Genomic DNA, 17,504 nt, shown 5'->3' with positions numbered 1-17,504 from the left:
GCAATTCAGGGCCCAAACCTCTCCTTCCTTCAGCCCCAGTTCAGACATGTAAACACTGGGACTTAGTTTTTTGCTTGCAAAAGCTTAACAGGATGAAGATCTTTCTCCTACCCCAAAACCTCCCCCTTTGCAGCTGCGTTTCAGCCTCAGAAGGAACAGTCCCCCTCACAAAAAAAAAAAAAAAAAAAAGAAAATCCTGGCAGCCCCTGCTAGCAGGGTGGGTGGCATGAATTTAGAGGCTGCTAAATTTCTCACCCTTGTCTACAACCCCTGCTCTCCCTGGGACCCTGGTCCTGAGCTGCTGGGTGGAGAGGCAGAATATCTTCAAAAGGCCTTGCAGAGCCCTCAGGATCATGACCCTCCCCAAGAGCAGTGGGCCATACCTAACATTTTCACTGAGGTAATTTCATAGCAGCGAGTTGAGCACAGAGGAGGCTTCAGCCCAACAGTAGATGGGAGGACCCATCTACTGTCTATTCATGCTCCCAGCACCCTGGTTTTTTAGGCTAACTGCAGCTAACAATGAGCTCTGGGCTCTTTCCACCTCCCAATTATAGGAGGCAGCAACACATCTCCATCCTTCTAACCATCCCTGGCTGTACCTGCCAGTGCATCACTTTGGGAACATCTCCAGAATCACATCCCCATTAGGACAGAGGGCAGCTGTAGCTACAGGGTATGGAGGAGGTCTGGGGCAGAGGGAGACTGACTTCACTTTGAGACAGAACCCAGCATTAAAATGAGGAGTGGGTATACAACAAACAAATGTGGTGTATAACTCCATGCAGCATGGAGCCAGCCATTCTCCTACCCCACAGGCTTATGAACACTCCTTCTCTATATCTTATCAGAGGCTTTTCATGGCTTTTCCTCCTGAGCCACTCCATCACATTGGCCTGGCACACCTCCTCAGGGCAAACTCCAACCCCAGGTGCACAGGACTGAGCTCATGCTTGCACCAACCCCTGAGCAAGACCCCAGTCTACAGCTACAGCACTGCTCCACCAGCCAGTACTTGCTCGGGCAACAAACAGGCTTTACCAAAGATGGTGAGGTAAAGCCCCACCAGAAAAGTACTTTTTGCCCAGGTGCCACTCCCTGTAATGGCACTGGTCAAACTGGGGGTTCCCTGTTCTCCCAGACATGCTTCCTCCGAGCTGCTCTTGGTGGCAAGAAGAACAGCATCCAGCTCCAGACAGACAAGTCCCTGCAGGATATAAGACACTTGCCTCACAGCAATAATTATTGTTGATGATCCTTACAGATGACCTGCCCAGAGCACACTCTTATCAGCATTTGCTGTTCTCCCCAGGACAACATCCACACAGAAGGGACCACCCCACAGAATAAATCTTCATTAAGTCCAAAGAACTCAGAGAAAGAAAATCTTTATTCAAATAAAAAAAAAAAAAAAGACAGTTGCATAGAAGTATACAGGTGCATTTCTAATTAAAAGGTGCTTTTACAGTAAAAGCTAGAGCAAGAGTTTGCCATTTTAGCCAAAGCAGGCAGCTTGCAACATTCCCCTGGATTAGAAATCCAGATCCTCTGCCTAGGCAGGATGCGTCCCCAGCACTAAGTCAGGCACCTATTCAGCTTCACTCATCAATAAACAGCAGTGTGATAAAGCTCAAGACACCCATGCTACAGAAGTGCACTATGAGAGCATAAACTATGCAAGCAGAAAAGGTATAATACGTCAAACAGTAGCATTGCTGTTCAGGACAACCCTTTAGCACCTCCAGGCACTCAGAACCAATTTAGCCTTATGACAGAGGACTGACTTCATTAAGAACAGACTGCAGTTCATTAATACTCATCCTCATCAGCCTCATCTTCTCCATCTGCAGAGTCCCTGCCAACCTCCTCATAATCCTTCTCCAGGGCAGCCAGGTCCTCTCTGGCCTCTGAAAACTCCCCCTCCTCCATGCCCTCCCCCACATACCAGTGCACAAAGGCTCGCTTGGCATACATCAGGTCAAACTTGTGGTCCAGACGGGCCCATGCCTCCGCAATGGCCGTGGTGTTGCTCAGCATGCACACAGCCCGCTGCACCTTGGCCAGGTCTCCCCCAGGCACCACCGTGGGAGGCTGGTAGTTGATACCCACCTTGAAGCCTGTGGGGCACCAGTCCACAAACTGGATCGACCGGCGTGTTTTAATGGCTGCAATGGCTGCATTCACATCCTTGGGCACCACGTCACCTCGGTACAGCAGGCAGCATGCCATGTACTTGCCACGGCGTGGGTCACACTTCACCATCTGGTTGGAGAACTCAAAGCAAGCATTGGTGATCTCCGGCACAGACAGCTGCTCATGGTAGGCTTTCTCCGCAGAGATGATGGGTGCATAGGTTGTGAGCGGGAAGTGTATCCGTGGGTAGGGCACCAGGTTGGTCTGAAACTCAGTCAGGTCAACATTCAGAGCACCATTGAATCTCAAGGAGGCAGTGACTGACGAGACTATCTGCCCAATCAGCCTGTTGAGGTTGGTGTAGGTGGGACGCTCAATGTCCAGGTTGCGGTTGCAGATGTCATAGATGGCTTCGTTGTCCACCATGAAGGAGCAGTCCGAGTGCTCCAGGGTAGTGTGGGTGGTGAGGATAGAGTTGTAGGGCTCCACCACTGCTGTGGAGACCTGTGGGGCTGGGTACACAGAGAACTCCAGCTTGGACTTCTTGCTGTACTCCACAGAGAGCCGTTCCATGAGAAGGGAGGTGAACCCAGAGCCTGTGCCTCCCCCAAAGCTATGGGAGACCAGGAATCCTTGGAGGCCACTGCACTGCTCAGTCTGGAGCACCAGGGAAAGAACCAGAAGGACCGAGTTAATGGAGTTATTGTGGTGTCCTTGGATTTAAGCTAAAGTTCTGTGTTTAACCATCAAGATCAAGTCTTTGGGCGTTTGTGGGTTTTGGTTTTTTTTGGGTTTTTTTGGTTTTGTTTTTTTTTTTTTTTTTTTTTTTTTTTTACTGCTTACACACAACCCTCTCACTTCTAGAAGGTGGGATCTGTTAGACACAGCAAATTAAGCTGCTTTTACATTATCTTCTACTTTTGGAGGAAAGGAGGCCTGGCCTGAGGGAGTGACATATTAGGTCAGAGAGACTCACAATACTAACAGTCAAGAAGATTAGGAGAAGTCTGAAAGTCACTACAAGTTTCCACTTAAATCAAGTGTTATCACAGCACTTCTGAGGTCTGTGTGGGTGAAACCTTATGCTCCAGACACTATCACACTAGGGAAGAGAGGTCTAAGGGGAGCCACTATCCAGAAGCTGAGATGTGACATTGTTTGGGATAAGATTTTGGATCAGGATTGACACAGCAAACCCTACACACATTAGGGGAAAGCCCTCTTGCCTGGACAGTCAAGTCGCAGCTGCTTCTTTTCCTGCTTAAGCTGGGGGCATCTTGAGTCCCTGGTTTTCCCCTTAAGTCCCAAGCAGCAAGGCCTACACCCACAGGCATCCCATTGTGTTGCTCCAGGTCACAGTGGCATTTTCAAGCCAACCAAGATATGCTTGGTTTAGTCTCACCACTGCCTCCCTCTCTCCACTCCAGCCACCCAGCCCATTGCATCTCTTGACAGCCAGGGCAAAAGCAACCAGAGCGCTATGCAGACGACCCTCCACAAGGTTTTTACCATTTTACGAGCTCTGTCAACAACAGAGTCAATGATCTCCTTCCCAACGGTGTAGCGGCCCCGAGCATAGTTGTTGGCAGCATCTTCTTTGCCACTGATGAGCTGCTCTGGGTGGAAGAGCGTGCGGTAGATCCCAGTCCTGATCTCATCTGGAGGGGATTGAGATCTCATGAGTGTCACTAGCATAAGATCTGCTGTCTACCAAGTTACTTGCACTAATTTAGATGCAGTTTTACATGGTGAGGCTGCTAGCTTCCAAGAGTTTAGGTGGCCAACACCACACTTCAGGTACAGAGAAGTTATTGCCCCCACCGCCAAGAGTTTTGGAGACCTTCCATGACTTACCAATGACAGTAGACTCTAGGTCAACAAATATTGCCCTGGGTACATACTTCCCTGATCCTGTCTCACTGAAGAAGGTCCCAAAGGAAGAGTCTGCTTGCCCTGGGAATTCACTGGGGAAGAATCCATCTGGCTCAATCCCGTGCTCCAGGCAATATAATTCCCAACAGGAATTGCCCATCTGGACACCAGCCTGGCCAATATGGATAGAAATACACTCCCTCTGCACAGGAATGGGAGAGAAGAGAAGAGAAAGTTAGGAGTGTACACTGAGGAATTAGACTAAAGCGGGCACTTCTGAATGTCTTTATAGAGCATGTGGCTAACAACCTATGGACAAGAGGAACATTAACCCAGCTTGGTGGCAGCCAGGACACTTTCTCTGTAGCAGGCACCCGAGAGCTGCCGAACAACCCACAAATAAGCATTAGCACTTCAGAGAGATGCTGCAATCTCCCAGCAAGGCAGATGCAGAGAGCAGGGTGTTGTGGCAGGTCCCTCCGCATCCCAACACTCATATTGCTCAAGAGCCCTGTTACAAGAAGCAGGCCACCACGCCCAGCTGCTGAATCTACAGTACATGGTGGCTATCAGGTCCAACTGCTCATGGTTTCTTCTCTTTGCTTTGCTGATCCTGCCTTGGGGCAGGAGACAGGGCACAGACAGCCTTCCCAGGTACTGTATCTGGTGCTCTCAGCTGCAGAGGAGGGAATGATTCAGCCCAGCCAGCCTTAGGCAGCAGTGGGAACACTCCCACCATGCTCCTCCCAGGGAGGTACAGGCAGACTTCTCCCGGCTCAGACAGCAGCAGCAGCCCTCTGCTTCTCTCTGATGGGAGAAGCCAGTGCTGTTGAGCTTCAAGAACTGACTGTCAGAGTAGTTTCTCATCTCCATTTAGATTAGATACAGCTATGCAGGATCACCGATTAGAGACAGCTGGAGAGAATCCAAGCAAGAGAGCATTTCTTCATTACCTCCATACAAGACTAGTAATTGCCCCATAAAGCAACTGCTCTTGGCTTGGCTAGAGAGGAGTCCCTGTACAGAAAGTGTGGTTGTGCTGTTGAACTCCTTGACACAGGAGGCTGTGAAACCCAGGCTTTTGGGCTCAAAGAGACTGGACTAGAGACTTCTACTGAGGCTTACTAAGGGAAAAAAACCACGTCCATTTCAAGAAGCCCTGAGCTACAAGATAAGAAAGTGTCAGATGGGCTTACCCAAACCTTAGTCTGCCTTCACCATCTGCTTTTAGCTGTGGCCTAGGCAGGACACTGCACCAGCACAGCAACTCTCAAGTTATCTTCTTGCAAGAAGCCTGGCACAGCAGGACCCCTACCAAGCACAGACACAGGGCAGCAACATCCTCCACTACAGCAGAGGGTCCTGCCCTGAGTGTTGGTGTTTAATATAGCAGCCCTCAGCCACCACCACTGCACTTCTCTTCCTAAACAGTCCCAGGACAGCCTTAGCCACCCCCAACGCCAAGGACAGAACAGGGATGCTGAACCAGTCTCCACAAGGAGAGACCTTCATCCCCTGTTCCAGGTCTGCCCCAGCCCCACAGCAGCACCAGATGGGCACCTAGCTCAGTCATGTATTGAATACCACCAGCAATGCCTTCAAAATATCTTCACACAGAAGGATAAACAGGTCTGAAGGCATTTCAGCAGAGTAGCCCTCCCTAGGTCAGGAAGAGGGGGACACCAACATTTGCAAAGCCAACCCAGCACTGGACATGCCCAAGCACAAGCTCTGCGCCTTTAGGAACCCCTTGTCCAGGGCTCACACGCTCCCCCATACCCCACAACCAGTTTTACACCCACGGAAGCACACAGCCAGGGGCAAAACATCTCACTGGGAAAAAAAAGCCATCGCCAGCCTCACCCTCCTGCAGAGCCAGGCAGGACCAGCCCTGACTATCAGAGAGCAGACCCACAGCTACTCACCATTGCTCCAAACCTCCAGGACCCCTTACCACACTTAGAACCACCTCCCTGAGAGCACACCCTATCTGCCTCCCTCTTGGGCTTTTTATAGAAGGTAGAGCTGGGCTCTCTGCTAGAGGGGTCCCGCCTGTCCCCTCCTTGTGCAGCCACCTGCTGGCAAAGGGTTCAGGTGTTTCTGCTCCAGGAGGGATAGCCATGTGGGGTAATCAAGGTTCTTTGAAGGATTTGCACCTGCAAACCCATAGAGTTTGGAGTTTCTTTGGCTTTTAAATATTCATTCAGAATTGCTTTCCCTACGATGTCTAAGAGCACTTTCTGTGAAATCAGAAAAGGAGCTTTGAATGGTTATTTTTGGGGGGTGGGGGAGCATGTGGAATTATTTATTTATATATTTAAAGAATTATGCTAATTTTTAAAACTTTCATTGCCATCCTCAGGGCTGGAAATGTGTTTTCTGTGTTCCATTGCCCTTTTCCAAATGCAAACAGCACGTCTGTTGAATCTCTTGGGGATGGACAGGAGTTGCAGAATGGGGCTCCTGCCCTGGGGTGATGTCATGGGGCTGGGATTGGTTCTCCAGCACTGGTGCCCCATGAGGAAGCCGGGCTCTCCCAGCTCCAGGGCAGTGTTGGCCCATCGAACGCAATCCAGCTACCCTGGCTGTGCCTGAACTTTGCAGCATCCCCCTTTCCTGGCCCCAGGCCGTTGACAGTGCAGAGAGTGGAGCTCTCCCCAGCCTGTCCCATGGAGATGGGCCTCACTGCCAGAGGGGAATGTAGGACCTGTGTGGTCCTGGAACACTGGTGGAGATGGGACTTTTCTGTTCCTCAGTGTCCCTTCTCTAAGATAGGGATAAGAGCTGTTAGGTGGCAAAAATTCATCAGAGATGCTGAGGCTGTTCTGTGATGTGGGGCTGATGGATGTCTGGGGGGACTTGGGACAGACAAGGAGAGAGGTGACAGTATATGGCATAGTGCCAGGACTGAGGGGCACCAATGTGACCACCACTTTGCAAATGGACAATGGTTTTATTCTCCGTGCAGCATATAAAAAAGCAAAACCTCACGGACATGGGATGTCTCAGAGGCCAGAAACACAAGTTGTAAAATCTGATTTAGACTTAAGACATGGGGATGGGCTTCATGGGACCTACTAAGTCTCATGGTCTGGTGCCCTGGATATGGGTGGTTTACCCTCTGCCCTACCACCTCTCTTGGGTTCAGTGGGAAAGTTGGGGTCTTCTAAGAAGAGGAACAGAAAATGGGACTGCCCCAGGGCACAACTCACAGAAAATGGTCAGGAAGGCAACAGTCCAGAGTCACAGCAAAAGCACGTGAGAGGGACATAGAGCAGAGCAAATCACCCATCCAGCAGCCAGTGGGTCTGCGGCTGAAACTGGGGGCAGTTTCTTATCCTTCTTCAAATAATTGGGTTGCTTTTGCATCTTTATGTGCTCCTATTCATATCACAAATCGTGTTGACAGAGTTCCATGCAGAGCTCCTGGGTGGCCGGGGCTAGCCCTGTTCCTGGAAGAGTTGGTTACAGCTGGCCCAGCTCAGAGCAGGACCGGACATCCCAGGAGCGGGACAAAACATTCCAAGAATGGGACAGGACATCCCAGAAGCAGGCTTTGATGCCACCAGGGATGGCTCCCTCTAGGTGTATCTGCAGCCTGAAGTGCATCTCACCACCCTGCTTAGGGATCATCTCCTGATATAACTCTGCCATGTTCCCTTGCTCTCTGTCCCGAGGTGCATGGGCAAACTCTGCCTGTGGTTGCTGCTGGAAATCATCTTGTTTTTTTTAGCCAAGACCCCATGGATGTGAGTGTGGATACCTCCTTGCACAGTGGGAGTGCATTTTTGGCCAGATGCTTGATGCCCATTGAGTTACACTGCCTGAATCCCTTCCTCAGCCAGATGGGCATGGGACCTCCTTGATCCCAGGATGAGGTTCAGGATCTGCTGTCCTTGGGGGCTGTCTAAATCACTGCAGCATCTCTGGTTTGCTCTGGTGTGGGTGAAAGAAGCCTCTGAGCATTATCATGTGGAGGAGGAGAAGGAGGACGAGGGCATTCCTGGAGGTCTGGGAAGAGCTGGCTGCCTGGGGTAAGGATTATGAAGAGACTGGAGGGGACCTGGCAATGGAGGCAGGCAGGTATGTTGTGAGTGTGCAGCAACTGTGCACCCATGCCCGAGCAAACCTCTCTTTTTGAGTGCAATACCAAGACTTCCTGCATGAAACGGCAGGAAAGACCAAATCCTCACCTGGCTTTTACAAAACTGCACATATCACCCCAATCAACAATGATGTCTTTTCCAAGCACAGCAGCCTTGGCTCTACATGTTCCCAGGCACAGATGGGTGCTGATGGAGATTTCAGTGCTCCTATTTCTATCCAGCTTCCTCAGGAAATCTGGCTCCTCCAACATCTGCATGTGTTTCAGCCCCTCCAAGCAACCCCTGGTCTCGCTTGGCAGAGGTTGAGAAGGAGGATTAATTTTGGGAGGGTTCGTCCAAGCCAGTGCCGGGTGTGTGTGAGACTCCCTGGCGGGGATGCAGCTGGGGATGGAGGATCTCTGCTTTCCCCATCACTCACTATCAGCTGGTATCTGCTGTCCCTGTCTCAGCTTTGCACGTGCAAGCACAGCCTGGTGCCAGCAAACACCTTGGCTCATCTGCTTCCGTGGTGTCACTTCAATGTTAATTGCCTTCATTAAAGGGGATCAGAAGCTCACTGAGCTCACTCAGCGTGAGCCCCAGGCATGTGATGTTTTGATTTCCAGGCACCAGTGGGGCTGAGATATTCCCATTGTCTAACCTGGTGCTGGAAAAGGACCTCAAAACCAGGGATGGTGCAGATCCCCATGGCAGCTGGTGGGGGACAAAAGCCTGTTCCCAGCCTGGACCAGTGCTTTACTGGAGCTCACCGGGGAGCACAGGGGAAAGTCTTTTCAACTTTCTGCTCAGAGCAATGATTTCTCCCTCGGCTCTGAGCAAATCCCTGTTGCTCCTTGCTGCCCAAGGTTACTCTAGACATCTCTGCACCAGAAAAGGCTGAACTCTGACAACCTGGGGCACCTCTGGACGACCCCACAAAGGAACGAGAGTATGTCCAGCTGGGTGCCCAGACAGGTCTGACTTTGCTGTACCCTGCTTTGCCTGACCAGATGTGAGTGGGCGTGTGTGCCTCAGTTTCCCTGGGTGTAAAATGGGGACAATGCCTATGTCCTGCTGAACGAGAGCTCAACATACCAGTGGGGGATAGATGTGTAGGGTGTTGGGCTATAAAAATGTATAAAGCTATATACATAAAGTGTACTTAAAGGTCAATATAGTGCAAGGCTACAGCGGATTGCAACAAGGAAAGACCTCGCCTGTACACCCTTGGAGCTGAGGCAGGAGGAGGCCATTGCACAGAGATGCTGTGGGCATGTTGGTGGGTCGTCTGCTGGAGATGTGTGCTATGAGAGGAAGATGCTGAAGGGCCTGGTGTACTCCTTTTTTTTTGTTTTTGCTTTTGGGGGTTGGGTCCTGAGTCCCTGGTCTGTGGATCGTCTAGGATCCTTGACCACCTGAGCATGGGCTTGCTGGGGCTGAATTCAGCTGTGTTGCCTCCTCTGGGTGCTTGGTGGGGCGGCGAGGAGATGCCTCCACCTACATCTCCTCAGATGGAGCTGGTGAGTCCATCTGCCAACCCTTCAACTGGAGATCTATCCCCTCTTAATGTCCCCCCGGAGTGCTCTGGCCATGCCCTAGATGGAGCTGGTGGGAGCTGCTTTGTTGCTTTTGATAAACATCTTCTGGGAAAGAAAGGCCAAATTCTCTCCATCTCCCATGCCTGCTACATGCAGAGATGGAGGTCAGAAGATGAAGTTTCATCTTGGAGCGGGGCTGGGAGGTGAAGAGAATGGCAGATTTAGAGGAAGGGATAAATAGTCTAAGGTGAAGGGGTGGGAGCTTGGTGAGCTGGGCTTCAGCGGAAGGTGGAAAAGAACAGGGTGAATGTTTGTGTTGTTGAATGTTGAAGTCTGCGCATAGGGAGCTGAAGCTCTACCAACTGAAAAACCGGTACAGAGGTCTACCAGGAAAGGCAGAGTGGTGGGAAAGGTGGGCAGGGATAGACTGGGCAACATGGACAGACCCCATGAGGTGGATCTGGAGCAGCCAGGGAGGCACCTGCAGCTCTTGGGGTCCAGACTCACCTGAGGCTGTGGGGTGGCCCTGACCAGTGCCAAGTGATGACTTGGGAACACTTGTGAAGGGCCATGTGGATTGGAAGGTTGATGCTGTCCCAGCTGCAACTGCTGAAGGTGCTGGTGGGGAAAGGAGTGGTTGTAAAACAACCTTAAAACCTAGAGAGTCCCCAGAAGGGGAAACTGGGAAATTCCTCTTGAGGTCCCCTGCCCATTCTTGCTTTTCCCTTTCCAATGCAGTAATGATTGTGTGTAGGGACAACTTGTGTATGGAGAATTTGGGAGGGAGTAGGGTCTGGATGGTGGTGGAGACAGGGCCGTGAAGTTGAGCTGGAGGGAGGTTTTGGAAACCCAGTGGGCCCAGACAGGCCTGATCGAGCACCCAGTGGAGGCGATGGGATAACAAAGCACTGGAAACTCAAGAGATTGTAGCTTTAATTAGAGACCTTCCTGAGGCAATGCGTCCCTTTGCCCTGCTGCAGACACAAGCCTCTTCCCCGCGCGTGGAAATGTCCAGGAGGAGGGATGGAGGAGATCGGGAAGGAGAGAAGGAGGAAGAAGAGGTATGAAAGTTAGGTAGCTCTATGGGTCAAAAATATACAACACTGATATCGTACACGGCCATCAGTCCTGTCTGGCCAGCAAGCTGGGGCCAGGTGGTGGCCCCTTGCAGCCAGCCCAGCTCTGAGTCCCCCCTGCCCTGTGGGGGGTCACTTCCGCCACCCGATTTGGGCCATGAGGTGAGCATTGGCGGCGGCCTTTGCCCGCAGGTTCTTGGCTTTGGCGATGTTGAAGAGAACGTTCATGATGTTGGTGGGGACGTCGAGGGAGAGGGTGACCTTGGTGCGGCGGTCGCTCTTGGCCCGGTTTTGGTACGTCTTCCCCTTTACCTGTGCCTGGGAGACATATTTGTAATGGCCTTCACCTGGGAACGTCCTTTTCCCCATCTCTTCATCCACCGCATCCTCCCCCACCTCCTCATCTGACACCTCCTCTGGCGATGGCAAGTCGAAACTGCGCTTGTCCAAGATGGTGTTTTCTTCTGGGCGGCTCTTCTGGGCTTCAGCAAGGGCCGCATTAAGGCAGCTGAAGATAGAGGCGGCGCTGTAGAGGTGGAGAGCTTGGCCAGTCTCGGCAGCACAGAGGAGGGCAAGGAGGAGCAGCAGCCTGGTGTGGGCCATTGTGGTGGCCTGCCCAATGGAGAGAGTGAGGGGAGGGCAGAGATGGGCATGAGCATCCTGCCGGGCCCAGGATAGAGCACCATTGTCTCCCCATCCTCCCACATCCCATAGACCTGGGTCCCTCTCCCAGATTCTGCACTCTTGGTTTCACCTCCCAGGTCTCCCCCATCCCCTCTAATGGTTAGGACAGGTGGGTGGGAATCAGTTGTCCTGGGGCCTCCTCCTCCAAGGTGCAATCCCCCAGCCCTTGGTTTTGGGGTGCTGGGTGGGAGGTGGAATGTCCAAAATGCTTTGCAAAGCTGCAGTCTCCATGAAGGAAAGGATTTGGCCATCCATTTGCTGAAGCACCAGTGCCTGCTGCAGGAGAGATGGTTTCTACTGTGGGTACCTCCTTGCCTGGAGGAATCTCATTGCAGCCTCCCTGCAGCCCTCTCTACCTTGCTAACTCCTCCATGGAGTAACTGTGGGTACCACCAGGTGCTGTAAAGGTGGGTTTTCCTTTCAGCTCCTCTCTGGTCAGTCTGAAGCCACCAGAGATGTTTCTGTGCTCTTTGAAACCAGAACTTGCCCTTCCACCTGTTCACAAAACTCTTTCTGAAAAGGGCATGAAGAGTGGGGGACAGTCAGCCCCAGTGCTGGAGGTGTGATCTGCCACCAGTCCACTGTGATGGCCCCATGTCCCTTCTCCAGCCCTGACCCTGGGTGCTCCAGGGCTGCCTGTTACCCCATGGCTCCATGCCCAGGACCCCCCTCCACCCTGCGTTCAGGATGGGCTGCCCCATCTGATGGCCCATCTAGGGTGCAGTCCCCCTGTGGACAGCCCTGCCTGGGGACCTGGGGCCACCTCCAAAATAACATCATAGCAGCGTCACTCCCTGCTTGAAAGACAGTCATTTCTGGGCCTTGAGGGGGACTGAAAACCTTGGGATAACCCTCCTGCTCCACAAAACCTCCCCATCTCTGAGTCCTGTCTCTCCCAGTAGCGACCCATTGCCCTGTATACCCACCCGACCATTCAAAAAGACCACCGAAAAGGCCACAGGGGATCTCATGGTGAGGGTCTTTGCCCCTGTCGAGGTCAGAAAAGTGTCCCTGGGGCCAGCCCTGAGGGCACATGGCCCCTCCAAGCGCCTGGAGGTGTGCTGGCATTCCCGATCTTCAGACCCCACCTTGTGGCAAGGGCACCGCATGGCAAGCCCTGGCCAGGGGACAGTCCCCGGGGGTGCAGGGCCCTGCCTGGGGCTGGGGTTTCATCACTGATTTGGGGTCACGAACTGCTAATTTATTTCCCATGGGGACAGGAGTGTGGAGGTGTCAGGGAGGCTGGGGAAGCCCGTGGGAAGTTCTTTCAGAGCAGGATGGCTCCCTTGGGTCTCCATGGATGTCTGTGTCTTTGGGGATGGAGTATGTGCATCTTCTGGGTATGGAGGCTGTGCACCACTGCATAAGGGGCTGCTGGGTGGGGGAGATGTCCTCAGACCCATCAAAATCAAGTCAAATCACTTGCCCTAGGAGTTGTCACCCTGGACCTGCTCTTCTTCCCCCTGAGCCGCGGTCCCTGAAACTGCTGTCACTTTAACTGTCCATCACCGTCCTGTGGAGGGGGAGACTGGGACAGGTTTATCCCCTTAACCCTGCCCTTTGCAGTCCCTCAGAGGGGGAGAATGGGGCAGGTCGTACAGGCAGGATTTGAAGGACCTGTTTAATTTCCACTCCTTTGCCTCGCATGCCCCTGCACAAAACCCCACAGAGACACACACACACACACCCACCCCCAGGCAACAGCCACCCCCTTAACTCTGCCCTGTGTCCAGAAGAGAGACAGAGGACATGCAGCAGCCATGGCACGACCCAGGCAGCACGGGGGAGGAAACCTTTCCCCAGGCACACAGCCCCCATGCAAGAGCAATTCAGGGCCCAAACCTCTCCTTCCTTCAGCCCCAGTTCAGACATGTAAACACTGGGACTTAGTTTTTTGCTTGCAAAAGCTTAACAGGATGAAGATCTTTCTCCTACCCCAAAACCTCCCCCTTTGCAGCTGCGTTTCAGCCTCAGAAGGAACAGTCCCCCTCACAAAAAAAAAAAAAAAAAAAAGAAAATCCTGGCAGCCCCTGCTAGCAGGGTGGGTGGCATGAATTTAGAGGCTGCTAAATTTCTCACCCTTGTCTACAACCCCTGCTCTCCCTGGGACCCTGGTCCTGAGCTGCTGGGTGGAGAGGCAGAATATCTTCAAAAGGCCTTGCAGAGCCCTCAGGATCATGACCCTCCCCAAGAGCAGTGGGCCATACCTAACATTTTCACTGAGGTAATTTCATAGCAGCGAGTTGAGCACAGAGGAGGCTTCAGCCCAACAGTAGATGGGAGGACCCATCTACTGTCTATTCATGCTCCCAGCACCCTGGTTTTTTAGGCTAACTGCAGCTAACAATGAGCTCTGGGCTCTTTCCACCTCCCAATTATAGGAGGCAGCAACACATCTCCATCCTTCTAACCATCCCTGGCTGTACCTGCCAGTGCATCACTTTGGGAACATCTCCAGAATCACATCCCCATTAGGACAGAGGGCAGCTGTAGCTACAGGGTATGGAGGAGGTCTGGGGCAGAGGGAGACTGACTTCACTTTGAGACAGAACCCAGCATTAAAATGAGGAGTGGGTATACAACAAACAAATGTGGTGTATAACTCCATGCAGCATGGAGCCAGCCATTCTCCTACCCCACAGGCTTATGAACACTCCTTCTCTATATCTTATCAGAGGCTTTTCATGGCTTTTCCTCCTGAGCCACTCCATCACATTGGCCTGGCACACCTCCTCAGGGCAAACTCCAACCCCAGGTGCACAGGACTGAGCTCATGCTTGCACCAACCCCTGAGCAAGACCCCAGTCTACAGCTACAGCACTGCTCCACCAGCCAGTACTTGCTCGGGCAACAAACAGGCTTTACCAAAGATGGTGAGGTAAAGCCCCACCAGAAAAGTACTTTTTGCCCAGGTGCCACTCCCTGTAATGGCACTGGTCAAACTGGGGGTTCCCTGTTCTCCCAGACATGCTTCCTCCGAGCTGCTCTTGGTGGCAAGAAGAACAGCATCCAGCTCCAGACAGACAAGTCCCTGCAGGATATAAGACACTTGCCTCACAGCAATAATTATTGTTGATGATCCTTACAGATGACCTGCCCAGAGCACACTCTTATCAGCATTTGCTGTTCTCCCCAGGACAACATCCACACAGAAGGGACCACCCCACAGAATAAATCTTCATTAAGTCCAAAGAACTCAGAGAAAGAAAATCTTTATTCAAATAAAAAAAAAAAAAAAGACAGTTGCATAGAAGTATACAGGTGCATTTCTAATTAAAAGGTGCTTTTACAGTAAAAGCTAGAGCAAGAGTTTGCCATTTTAGCCAAAGCAGGCAGCTTGCAACATTCCCCTGGATTAGAAATCCAGATCCTCTGCCTAGGCAGGATGCGTCCCCAGCACTAAGTCAGGCACCTATTCAGCTTCACTCATCAATAAACAGCAGTGTGATAAAGCTCAAGACACCCATGCTACAGAAGTGCACTATGAGAGCATAAACTATGCAAGCAGAAAAGGTATAATACGTCAAACAGTAGCATTGCTGTTCAGGACAACCCTTTAGCACCTCCAGGCACTCAGAACCAATTTAGCCTTATGACAGAGGACTGACTTCATTAAGAACAGACTGCAGTTCATTAATACTCATCCTCATCAGCCTCATCTTCTCCATCTGCAGAGTCCCTGCCAACCTCCTCATAATCCTTCTCCAGGGCAGCCAGGTCCTCTCTGGCCTCTGAAAACTCCCCCTCCTCCATGCCCTCCCCCACATACCAGTGCACAAAGGCTCGCTTGGCATACATCAGGTCAAACTTGTGGTCCAGACGGGCCCATGCCTCCGCAATGGCCGTGGTGTTGCTCAGCATGCACACAGCCCGCTGCACCTTGGCCAGGTCTCCCCCAGGCACCACCGTGGGAGGCTGGTAGTTGATACCCACCTTGAAGCCTGTGGGGCACCAGTCCACAAACTGGATCGACCGGCGTGTTTTAATGGCTGCAATGGCTGCATTCACATCCTTGGGCACCACGTCACCTCGGTACAGCAGGCAGCATGCCATGTACTTGCCACGGCGTGGGTCACACTTCACCATCTGGTTGGAGAACTCAAAGCAAGCATTGGTGATCTCCGGCACAGACAGCCGCTCATGGTAGGCTTTCTCCGCAGAGATGATGGGTGCATAGGTTGTGAGCGGGAAGTGTATCCGTGGGTAGGGCACCAGGTTGGTCTGAAACTCAGTCAGGTCAACATTCAGAGCACCATTGAATCTCAAGGAGGCAGTGACTGACGAGACTATCTGCCCAATCAGCCTGTTGAGGTTGGTGTAGGTGGGACGCTCAATGTCCAGGTTGCGGTTGCAGATGTCATAGATGGCTTCGTTGTCCACCATGAAGGAGCAGTCCGAGTGCTCCAGGGTAGTGTGGGTGGTGAGGATAGAGTTGTAGGGCTCCACCACTGCTGTGGAGACCTGTGGGGCTGGGTACACAGAGAACTCCAGCTTGGACTTCTTGCTGTACTCCACAGAGAGCCGTTCCATGAGAAGGGAGGTGAACCCAGAGCCTGTGCCTCCCCCAAAGCTATGGGAGACCAGGAATCCTTGGAGGCCACTGCACTGCTCAGTCTGGAGCACCAGGGAAAGAACCAGAAGGACCGAGTTAATGGAGTTATTGTGGTGTCCTTGGATTTAAGCTAAAGTTCTGTGTTTAACCATCAAGATCAAGTCTTTGGGCGTTTGTGGGTTTTGGTTTTTTTTGGGTTTTTTTGGTTTTGTTTTTTTTTTTTTTTTTTTTTTTTTTTTTACTGCTTACACACAACCCTCTCACTTCTAGAAGGTGGGATCTGTTAGACACAGCAAATTAAGCTGCTTTTACATTATCTTCTACTTTTGGAGGAAAGGAGGCCTGGCCTGAGGGAGTGACATATTAGGTCAGAGAGACTCACAATACTAACAGTCAAGAAGATTAGGAGAAGTCTGAAAGTCACTACAAGTTTCCACTTAAATCAAGTGTTATCACAGCACTTCTGAGGTCTGTGTGGGTGAAACCTTATGCTCCAGACACTATCACACTAGGGAAGAGAGGTCTAAGGGGAGCCACTATCCAGAAGCTGAGATGTGACATTGTTTGGGATAAGATTTTGGATCAGGATTGACACAGCAAACCCTACACACATTAGGGGAAAGCCCTCTTGCCTGGACAGTCAAGTCGCAGCTGCTTCTTTTCCTGCTTAAGCTGGGGGCATCTTGAGTCCCTGGTTTTCCCCTTAAGTCCCAAGCAGCAAGGCCTACACCCACAGGCATCCCATTGTGTTGCTCCAGGTCACAGTGGCATTTTCAAGCCAACCAAGATATGCTTGGTTTAGTCTCACCACTGCCTCCCTCTCTCCACTCCAGCCACCCAGCCCATTGCATCTCTTGACAGCCAGGGCAAAAGCAACCAGAGCGCTATGCAGACGACCCTCCACAAGGTTTTTACCATTTTACGAGCTCTGTCAACAACAGAGTCAATGATCTCCTTCCCAACGGTGTAGCGGCCCCGAGCATAGTTGTTGGCAGCATCTTCTTTGCCACTGATGAGCTGCTCTGGGTGGAAGAGCGTGCGGTAGATCCCAGTCCTGATCTCATCTGGAGGGGATTGAGATCTCATGAGTGTCACTAGCATAAGATCTGCTGTCTACCAAGTTACTTGCACTAATTTAGATGCAGTTTTACATGGTGAGGCTGCTAGCTTCCAAGAGTTTAGGTGGCCAACACCACACTTCAGGTACAGAGAAGTTATTGCCCCCACCGCCAAGAGTTTTGGAGACCTTCCATGACTTACCAATGACAGTAGACTCTAGGTCAACAAATATTGCCCTGGGTACATACTTCCCTGATCCTGTCTCACTGAAGAAGGTCCCAAAGGAAGAGTCTGCTTGCCCTGGGAATTCACTGGGGAAGAATCCATCTGGCTCAATCCCGTGCTCCAGGCAATATAATTCCCAACAGGAATTGCCCATCTGGACACCAGCCTGGCCAATATGGATAGAAATACACTCCCTCTGCACAGGAATGGGAGAGAAGAGAAGAGAAAGTTAGGAGTGTACACTGAGGAATTAGACTAAAGCGGGCACTTCTGAATGTCT

At 51.7% G+C, this 17,504-nt stretch overlaps 3 protein-coding genes across 3 annotated transcripts; all 3 read right to left on the bottom strand.

Moving 5' to 3' along the window:
- Positions 1 to 1,762: 1,762 nt before the first annotated feature.
- Positions 1,763 to 4,180, bottom strand: LOC129783500 (tubulin alpha-3 chain-like). Its single transcript, XM_055793456.1, has 3 exons — positions 3,988 to 4,180; positions 3,643 to 3,791; positions 1,763 to 2,790 (listed from the first exon to the last, which is right to left on the bottom strand). The coding sequence occupies exons 1-3, from the start codon at positions 4,163 to 4,165 to the stop codon at positions 1,810 to 1,812; spliced, it is 1,308 nt and encodes a 435-aa protein (XP_055649431.1). The 5' UTR covers positions 4,166 to 4,180; the 3' UTR covers positions 1,763 to 1,809.
- Positions 4,181 to 10,836: 6,656 nt separating this feature from the next.
- LOC129783468 (urocortin-3-like) lies at positions 10,837 to 11,307 on the bottom strand. The gene has a single exon (XM_055793427.1). The coding sequence runs from the start codon at positions 11,305 to 11,307 to the stop codon at positions 10,837 to 10,839; it is 471 nt and encodes a 156-aa protein (XP_055649402.1).
- A 3,667-nt stretch (positions 11,308 to 14,974) lies between these two features.
- Positions 14,975 to 17,393, bottom strand: LOC129783504 (tubulin alpha-3 chain-like). The gene is made up of 3 exons (XM_055793460.1): positions 17,201 to 17,393; positions 16,856 to 17,004; positions 14,975 to 16,002 (listed from the first exon to the last, which is right to left on the bottom strand). The coding sequence occupies exons 1-3, from the start codon at positions 17,376 to 17,378 to the stop codon at positions 15,022 to 15,024; spliced, it is 1,308 nt and encodes a 435-aa protein (XP_055649435.1). The 5' UTR covers positions 17,379 to 17,393; the 3' UTR covers positions 14,975 to 15,021.
- Positions 17,394 to 17,504: the final 111 nt, after the last annotated feature.

Source organism: Falco peregrinus, unplaced genomic scaffold, assembly GCF_023634155.1.
Source record: "Falco peregrinus isolate bFalPer1 unplaced genomic scaffold, bFalPer1.pri scaffold_42, whole genome shotgun sequence".
Taxonomy (NCBI): domain Eukaryota; kingdom Metazoa; phylum Chordata; class Aves; order Falconiformes; family Falconidae; genus Falco; species Falco peregrinus.
The sequence above is the reverse complement of the archived record's forward strand: the minus strand, read 5'-3'. Positions and strand labels throughout refer to the sequence as shown.